Source organism: Salmo salar, chromosome 09 (assembly GCF_965601325.2).
Source record: "Salmo salar chromosome 09, fSalSal1, whole genome shotgun sequence".
NCBI lineage: Eukaryota > Metazoa > Chordata > Actinopteri > Salmoniformes > Salmonidae > Salmo > Salmo salar.
Window position 1 is genome coordinate 78,309,951 of NC_138299.1, and position 10,189 is coordinate 78,320,139.

The following is a 10,189-nucleotide window of genomic DNA, read 5'->3' on the forward strand; positions in this document are numbered from 1 at the left end:
TGGGAACATCTTAGCTCTCCCCAGAGCATTCACAAGGGGGTCCTGGCCGCTCCTAATTTCTGCATTTTGTCTCATTTCAACTTCCTCAGTAAAACAAACAAACATACAAGCGAAGGGGAAAAAAGCATAGCCAGCAGCATTTGGTCTGTAGAGTATTGCGTCGCTCCAGTTAATGAATATAGATATGCATTGTGGCAGAATTAACAGACCTCCAGCACTGCTAGCAATAGGCTGCTGCACTAACAGGGGTCTCTGGTCTCTCTTCTACCAACCATGATCCACTCATATGCAATCCACAGAGATAAATAGGAGAACCATTTAGTCCCACACAACAACAACGAATGGTAGGACTGGTTTTTAGAGAATTAATATAAAAAGGCCCTGAACGTCTCCAACCCTTTAGCTAACTGCAAAAGAAAAAGAAGAAGGAAATGAACCCTGAAAATGGAGAGAGGGATTGTGGAGAAGGGGATGAAGGAGTACAGCCTAACCTGAAGTCAAGGGGACTACTGACCTGAAGCGCTGGAGGACTGAAGTGCAAAAAGCAGGTAGAGTAAGGTTCTGTGAAATGTATATATCAATGGCTGAAACATTTCACTATCGTGTCTGTCCCACTAATTCTCCCACGTCATTCAAACTAATAATAATATGTTTGCTTTTAATTGACGTTAAGAGAGTATTTGGCCATTGGGGTGTGAATGTCTATTGTAGGGGGTTTGAGTATTTGGGGTTTGAGGGATTGGGATATAATGTTTCAAAGGGTAAGGGTTTGGGGTGTCTGTGGTGGGGGTTGTCATGTTGGGGTCAGCCAGCTATCCAGCCACAGTGACTCAGAAAGAACAACATCCTGCTGAGAGAAGCAAACAGCGCCGGTCGGAGACATGACCACAGCCACACAGACGGGGAGATTCATCTCTGTAATAAATTCACTCGACAGCAACAGCAGCACCAAACCTTGCTGAGAGAAATACAGAGTGTCTAGAGAGTCTGAGAGAGAGATAATGAAAGATGTGAAGACAGGAAGAGGAGACAGGCAGACAATTAAGTGACTGACATAAAGTCACATTTGGTCTAGGAGACGGAGGGGGAGTGGGCAAGGACAGAGTCAGTGTGTGACTGACGGACACTCCAGTATCAGAAAGTGACTTAGAGACAAGAACATTTAAACACAATCTGAAGAGAGTGATTGTGTGTTTGAGCAGTTCTGATGAAGAATACAATACACACTATAGATTTTATAAAGATACAGATTTTTCTGTGAAGTGTTGCAACCTGGACACAGGGGTAGACATAACACAGTAAATGAAAATCCGGGACCCTCCAATTAGGATGATATGTTACGTTTCATATGATAGGTGTTAATTTGTGGATGTCCATCATCCATTTTGTGTGATATTTTCCGAATTACAATTTGTTTTTAGTAACGATAGCTCAGTGGCTAATGCTAGCTAGATGGCTAATGTTAACAAGGCTAGGGTTTAGTGTTAGGGGTTAAGGTTAGTGTTAAGGTTAAGGGTATGGTTAGGGTTAGGGTTAGCTAACATGCTAAGTAGTTGCAAAGTAGCTAAAAAAAGTAGTAAGTAGTTGCAAAGTTGCTAATTAGGTAAAGTTGTCCATGATGAAATTCGAACACGAAACCTTTGGGTTGCTAGATGTTAGCGTTATACACTTACCCATCCATCACAATCAATTACCCTACTTTGGTTTTAACCTTCTGTCTTATGTAACCATACTAAACGAAACATATCATACTCATTTGAGTGTCCCGGATTTACGTTTACTATGTTACGTCTAGTCTATGAGACCAGGCTAAGTGTTGTGTATGTCATTTGCACTTACAGAAGGAGTTTCAATATGATGAATGTCAACCTTTGCAGTATTTCCCTATTCTATTATAGCAGAGCTGGGTAGTGTTGCTGGCTCACAGACCTGGCAGCCACACCTGTCTCACAGGATGTGCCAGACAAACACCATCTCCCCATGTTGCCCACTCTGCACAAAGCAGGCTGCAGCAGCATAGCACTGTCCGCCTCTGACCAACCTTCACGGTCACATTCACAGCCATACCACACCTCACAACCACACCGCAGAGGTTACCTGTTCCTTCTGCTTGGGTGGACACCGTTTTGTTAAACTCCACTTTGGAAAGAAGTCAAAACAGCGAGAGAAATATGTGAAGGAAGTCATAGCTGTGAGGAATGAGGCAAAGTGGTGTGTGTGTGTGTGTGTGTGTGGTGTGTGTGTGTGTGTGTGTGAGAGAGAGAGAGAGAGAGAGAGAGAGAAAGAGAGAGAGAGCTAGAGGTGAGGTGAGTGTGTTTTTGTGTGTATGCGCCTGTGAGGTGCGTGTGTCCTCTGTCCCGCTGCAGGCTATGTGCCAGGGGCATGGCTGTAGCTGGGTGGTCATAAGAGCCAGGGCACAGTCAACAGGGCACAGTCAACAGGGCACAGTGAACAGGGCACAGTCAACAGGGCACAGTCAACAGGGCACAGTGAACAGGGCACAGTGAACAGGGCACAGGGGAGGTCTTAAAAGAGCTGATTAGAGCCCAGAGACTGCAGGGCTGAAGAGTTCACCACGTTTAATCTGAGTCTCCGTTCTATGTTCTCGTTTCTCTTTTCTCTCTCTCGCTCATATGCATAACAGTCTACTCTATAGAAAACACTAAATGCATTCTCAGTGTTTCTTCATGGACATTTGGTTATAGATTTCAATCTGCCTCCTACCAACAAGCGCTTCCTTGCCTTGTACGGAGGGAAATGCCCAGACTACACGCCCTGGTTTTGAGGTGCATTGACCTTGCAGAACATGGCAGCGTAGATTTTAGTGTTTTTTAAGTAATATCAAAGACGTTTAGCGTGCTGATCCCTCGTCAGTATTTTGGAATAATTCTAATGTCAAACAGGCGCCGGAATGCACATACAATTTGTACGAACGCCAATATTTCAGAGAAGAAGGCACACGCTCCTATCTCCCGGAATTAATACTTTATCATCACACACAAACAAACAATTTACAGGTTGATAACAAATGTGAAATAATGTATGCAATTTAAATATGCTTTAGACCAACAACGTGACATGTTGCAGAGCTGTTGTAAAGCACAAGTGGTGTGAAGACATTGTTAATAGCTTTCGCCCGCATTGAGTCTGGCTGAGTTGCTTGGGCTGGCGCGCTCTGAGTGAAAGTCGCTCTCTGCTGGAGAAACACAACACACACAAACAAAGCTGTTACAGTCAAGCAAGGGGACCAGCGTTGTTAAACATGCTTTCGTTTACAGCCGATAACAGGCAGTGCATTTTCAACACAGTATCATCATCCTTGCCCCCCAAAAAAGGCATGTTTACACGAGTATATAGTCTGATGGAGCCATATGCAAGGTAAGCAAGCCAGCGCATTCCCAGGCCAGTCCCTTTGGAGAGTGGGTCAATCATGCTAAACTTTAGGGGGAAGGCTGTTACTCAAACTTCATTTATTACCCTCTTCAACCTTGTACCCATGTAGCCTACCCCTGCGACCAATACAATTTGATTTGATTGGGAAAATAAGCATATGAAAGCTAAACGTGCAGTTACGGTTCCATTCCGTGATTTCCAAGCAAACAGCAATATGTGAGCAATTATATTTAACGAGCTTTTTATCATTGCAGGTTGTTTCCCATGACCACGGGATCAGTTTCAGGGAGGATGAAGGTCTTCATGGATCCCACAGAGAAAAGGTATGGCGCTATGGATTCATCGATACATGTAGAACGTTTGATGGAGGATTGACAGGTGATGGTTATGCTTCAGTGTATGCCCAGCCCTTTGGAATGTTGAATAACAGGGTTGCAATCATGAAGCTTTGTGTGTCTGAAACGTAGCCTTACAGAAAGTAAATATTAGACTAAATCTCTTTTGAAGAATACTGCCTCGGCCTCGCAATCCCGAAAACGTAGGCTAACTATGTTGTTTAATATCACTGGAAGAAATACCGTGCATTTAAGTACAAAGGCTGGTGTTTAATATCACTGGAAGAAATACCTTGCATTTAAGTACAACGGCTAATCAGTCGACTTGGCCGGTGACTTTATTTCATCGCTGTGTGCAGTTCTAAAATGACTCTCTGTATGCCGCTGTGTAGCACCAGGCAGGAGCTGCTTCTTATGAATTGCGCACGCGCTGCTCTTTCCCTCCGTCCCGAGCTCTCTATCACCTCAGTACACTAACAGTAGGCCCATAAAATGGGATCCAGGCACTTACAGTTTTTTACAACTGCTTACACACAAAATCTTTTCATGTCACACGATTTTTGAAACCTCTCACTCAAAGAGCAAAACTACACACCAAATATCCAAAACCATAAGCTATTTCTCAGCCTTCGACTCAGCCCCTGTAGTTCACTTGGTAGAGCAGGGTGTTTGCAACGCCAGCGTTGTGGGTTCGATTCCCACAGGGGGCCAGCACAGGAAAAAAAATGTATGAAATGTATGTATTGGCTACTCTAAGTCGGTCTGGATAAGAGCATCTACTAAAATGTACAAATATTGTCAATTGCATGAAACACTTTTTTCAAAACACTACACACAATTCTCTACCTAAAACACAAAAATCTAACAGGAAGTGACTTGCTTTCCTTTTCCAAACACAACTAATCAAAATGCTACACTTATTCACCAGGTCACACACACACTCCTCACATGTGCAAACACTAATTGCTTAACTAATCACTAACCAATCACTGCTTTACTGTAGTATTGGCCTATAAATAGGTCAAAGGTCAGATTACCTGTTTTGAACAATGGACAGAGAACAAAAGGAATAGGAGGGAGAGGCAGAGACAACAACGAGGACAAATTCAAAGATGAAGAGGAGGAGGAGGAGGAGGAGGAGGAGGAAGAGGAAGAAGAGGACCAGGGCAAAGAAGAGAAGGAAGGAGAGCCATCTCTGATGAGATTAGGGCAACACTTGTTGATCATGTGATCAACCACGGTTTGACCATGAGAGAGGCTGGACTGAGAGTCCAGCCCAACTTTAGTCGATTTACAGTGGCGTCCATAATTCGAACCTTCAGAAATGAGACCAGGTATGCAACTATCCAATGACTATTTTAGCATTACAGTAATGTACTGTAAAATACGTATGACTGCATAGTATTGAATAAACATTTGTAACTCTAAGCCATCCATTTACTGCACTGTATTGAATGAATGAGGTTGCTTATCATGCTGAACTACATTTTTTTGTACATTGTTTACAGTTCCTATGCTGAACACATACTGTACAAAGTGGAAAGGCAAAGACATCATGGAGGACGAGGACGCTTGTTTACAGATGTACAAGAGACTGCAATTATAAATATGGTTTTGGCCAACAATGCAATTAGGATTAGAGCGATAAGAGAGCATATCTAGAATAATGACACCATATTTAACAACATCAATGCTGTAAGCCTGTCGACCATACAACGCATCCTCCAACGGCACCGCGTGACGATGAAACAACTTTACAAGGTGCCATTTGAGAGAAACTGTGACAGAGTCAAGAATCTGCGACATGACTTTGTAGAGGTATGTATGCAACACTACTTCCAGTACTTCAGACATACCATATTTACTAATCTGTATATCCTTTTGTCTGTTACAGAGTATTGGAGCTGGATGCCCATGTAATTCGCCATGAATTTATTTATGTGGATGAGGTTGGCTTCAACCGCACCAAAACCAGGCGCCGCGGAAGAAATGTAATAGGACAGAGGGCAATTACCAATGTCCCTGGACAGCGTGGGGGTAATATAACTATGTGTGCTGCCATCACTCAAAACGGGGTCCTCCATCACAATGCCACACTGGGTCCGTACAACACCGGCCATATGCTCACTTTTCTGGATGCAATTTACACAATGCTTGTCCCTGATCCAGATCAGGAGCCTGCTAGATTTGTGGTTTTATGGGACAATGTTAGTTTTCACCGGGCTGTTCTGGTCCAAAACTGGTTTGCCACCCATCCACAATTTGTAGTTTTGTACCTACCCCCATATTCACCTTTTCTAAATCCCATAGAGGAATTCTTCTCAGCCTGGCACTGGAAAGTGTATGATCACCAACCCTATGCCCGCATACCGCTTCTCCAGGCAATGGAGGACGCATGTGGGGACATAGAGGTTGCCTCTGTCCAAGGTTGGATACGCCATGCTAGGAGATACTTCCCTCGCTGTTTGGCAAGAGAAAACGTATCTTGTGATGTGGACGAAGTATTGTGGCCAGACCCATCCCGGGGAAGAGATGAAGCGTAGCTTATCACGGTGACTGCCCCCCCCCCCCCCCCCCCCACCAATTCCTGGACTGCCCCCCCGGGACCCCACACACACAGTTGTGTTCTTTACTGTATTCTAAAGAATATACTTTTGGTTTACATATGTTTATGGTTTTGTTGCATGCTACTGTATACAACAGTAATGTTTGGCCTAATAAATATTTTCTGTTTCTACATTGCATTGGTGTTTACAGTGTACTTGTTACCCCGCTCAGCAGATTACTTTCACTGTAGAACATTGCATTGAAATGTAGATATAAGCCTATGAAAGACCAAAGAGCTTTAGATTTAGAACAGTGTTTACATGGTATATCCAAAAATGTACTATTATGAAAGCAGTGTTTGCCATTTGATGCAAATTCTTCATTCTGACATGTGTTTATGGCATTTTGAATGCAGTGTTACATTTTGAAGGAGATGTGAGGAATTTTGCATTTTGTGTGTGCAGTTTGGGGAATTGTGTGTAGAGTTTTGAAAAAAAGGACACAGTTTTGAAAACGTGTGTAAGCAGTTGGAAAAAACTGTATTAACGACATGTGTATTAACACATGGGTATGGGTATCTTTATAGCAGCCAAACTAAATTGAGATGAGGATTGACAGGTTTGGGCCTTTCGGGTCGTTTTGTTCATTTGCATGCTCTTAGAATGGTGTGATTCCAATGTATTTATTTTTTGCTAACCAACCATCTCTGTCGCCTCATAACGTAAAGGAGCCTTAACTGTAAGAGTAGCTAGCAGCATGGTAAGTTGGTTTTTAGTTTCCAACTCGTAACACTATTTGTATAGAGAGACTCGAGAGACGAGAAGTTTGAGTGTACGTCTACCGCGGTCCCTAGTGGTCGCTGTCCATGGTGCTGAAACATACTGGCTGTGACCTACGGCTATTGATTGCTCTATACGTTTACAATGGCTTCGTTTCCTCAACATAGAAGCCTACAGGATATACTATGAGTAAAGTATACGCAAATATTTCCTATATCAAACATATTTAACAGTGCAATGTAATTAAAGATGCGTCATATCTGAAGGTTGCTCTAAGTGTCGCTGTTCACTAGCTGAGGTTGAATACACTGCATACACCTCTCCTCCCACTGCTGTCGTATTTACAGCTCAGGGTTTGCCACTAATGCAGAAAACCGTGGAAATGGTCAGATTGCGCATTCTCTTGGTTTATATTTTGTTGTAATTTTAACCAAACCATATCTCAACCTGTGGAATCGTTATAATTCGATCGATCTAAATATAAGGGGATCTCTTCACCGCATTCTAACAATGGGGTACAAAGGAATCTCGGTGACAGGCCTGGTCTGCAGCGTTGTTTTCTTTCTTCTACCGCTGCATTCCGCCTATGGAGACGTGAGCTATTCTTTTCCGGAGGAGATGAAACGAGGATCTGTTATTGGAAATATAGCCAAGGATCTCGGGCTGGAGGCGAGCAGACTGTCCGCTCGTAAAGCCCGAATTGATACTGAAGGAAATCGCAAACGTTATTGTGAAATTAATCTGAGTACCGGAGATCTGATTGTTGCGGAGAGGATTGACAGAGAGGGGCTTTGTGGAAAGAAGGCTTCGTGTGTTTTAAACCAGGAACTTGTATTGGAGAATCCTTTGGAGCTGCAACGTATCAGTCTTCATGTTCAAGATATTAATGATAATTCTCCGCAATTTAAGGAAGAGGTGATTAAAATTGAAATAGCAGAATTGTCCGTCAAAGGAGCTCGCTTTTTATTAGATGAGGCTCGTGATGCGGATATAGGACAGAACACGGTTCAAAGCTATACACTTGAAAGGAATTACCATTTCATTTTGAATATTAATACAAAAAGTGGAGGACGGAAAAATGCGGAATTAGTCTTAGACAAAGAGCTAGACCGCGAACAACAGCAGGAATTTAAATTATTACTCACAGCTGTAGACGGAGGCTCTCCGCAGAGATCCGGTACCGTAGTCATACACGTCACTGTACTGGATGCTAACGATAACGCCCCAGTGTTTAGCCAGGCCGTCTATAAAGCCAGTCTGCCTGAAAACTCTCCTTTAGATACTCTTGTAATTACAGTGAGCGCCAGTGATTTAGACGAGGGACCCAATGGCGAAGTTCTGTATGATTTTGACCATGTTTCAGATGAAAATAACATTGTATTTTCTCTGGATTATAAAACGGGAGAACTAAGAGTTATTGGGTTTCTGGATTATGAAGATGAGTCATCATATGAAATGCAGATCAGCGCAAAGGATGGTTTAGGATTAGCATCTTCCTCTACATTGATAATAGAAATCACAGATGTTAATGACAACGCCCCTGTGATTTATCTAAAATCTCTGACTAGCCCCATACCTGAGAACGCGTCACCTGGTACAGAGGTGGGCATCATTAACGTGCAGGATAGAGACTCTGAGAATAACCGACAGGTCCGCTGCTACATTCAGCAAAACGTTCCCTTTAAGCTGGTGCCATCCATCAAAAACTACTATTCTCTGGTGACCACGGGCGAACTGGACCGGGAACTAGTGTCTGATTACAACATTACAATCACTGCCACCGACGAGGGCTCTCCACCTCTGTCCTCCTCTAAAAGTGTTCAGTTATCTGTAGCTGACGTCAACGACAACCCACCTGTGTTTGAGGAACAGTCCTATAAAGCCCACGTGACTGAAAATAACAAACCCGGTGCCTCCGTGTGTTCCGTTACTGCACGAGACCCAGACTGGAGACAGAACGGTACAGTGATTTATTCTCTTTTACTCGGTGAGGTGAACGGTGTTCCGGTGTCCTCGTTTTTATCCGTTAACGGAGACACGGGGGTGATCCACGCTGTGAGGTCGTTTGATTACGAGCAGTTCAGGAGTTTTAAAGTCCACGTGGTGGCCAGAGACAACGGTTCTCCTCCACTCAGCAGCAACGTCGCGGTCAGTGTGTTCATAACGGATGTGAATGACAACTCTCCTCAGATACTATACCCCGCCCCAGAGGGGAACTCCTTCATGACCGAGCTGGTCCCCAAAGCTGCGCACGGAGGCTCTCTGGTTTCCAAGGTGATAGCGGTGGACGCGGACTCCGGCCAGAACGCCTGGCTGTCCTATCATATAGTCAAATCCACTGATCCGGGACTTTTCACTATTGGTCTCCACAGTGGAGAGATCAGGACACAGCGGGACATTTCTGAATCTGACAGCATGAAACAGAACCTCATTGTGTCAGTGAAAGATAACGGACAGCCCTCTCTCTCTGCCACCTGTACCATGTATTTAGTGATTTCTGATAACTTGGCTGAAGTACCAGAACTGAAAGATGTCTCTTATGATGAGAACAATTCCAAACTCACCTCTTATCTGATCATCGCGCTGGTGTCTGTCTCCACCTTTTTCCTCACCTTCATTATTGTCATCTTGGCCGTGAGGTTTTGCCGCAGGAGAAAGCCCAGACTGTTGTTTGACGGAGCGGTCGCCATCCCCAGCGCGTATCTCCCTCCCAACTACGCAGAGGTGGACGGCGCAGGAACTCTCCGCAGCACTTATAATTATGACGCATACCTGACGACGGGTTCGCGAACAAGTGACTTCAAGTTCGTCACATCTTACAATGACAACACACTGCCCGCAGACCAGACTCTGAGAAAAACTCCAACAGACTTTGCTGAAGATCTTGACGATTCTGAAGGGTCCCCAGAGGTAGGACTTTACTGTTAATAAAAATAACCTAGATTTGGATTCATTATGGAATAGAGGCTAGATATCTTTTTATACAGCTAAAATAAATATGATTATTTTTTCCCTGGAGAAAATCCCTAATCCCACGGGTCCACGGGGATCTTGGCTTTAAGTAACTTGTTTGTAATCCAGTTCGGATGTAAAGTTTTGGATGATTATTTGAATCCCCTGAGAGTGTTGTGAGAA

The 10,189-nt window shown here is 43.8% G+C and overlaps 1 protein-coding gene across 1 annotated transcript; it reads left to right on the forward strand.

Annotated features, from left to right (window-relative positions):
* The first annotated feature begins 7,564 nt into the window (after nt 1-7,564).
* On the forward strand, nt 7,565-9,982 carry LOC145857950 (protocadherin gamma-A11-like). The gene has a single exon (XM_082955508.1). The coding sequence runs from the start codon at nt 7,565-7,567 to the stop codon at nt 9,980-9,982; it is 2,418 nt and encodes an 805-aa protein (XP_082811634.1).
* The last annotated feature ends 207 nt before the right edge of the window (nt 9,983-10,189 follow it).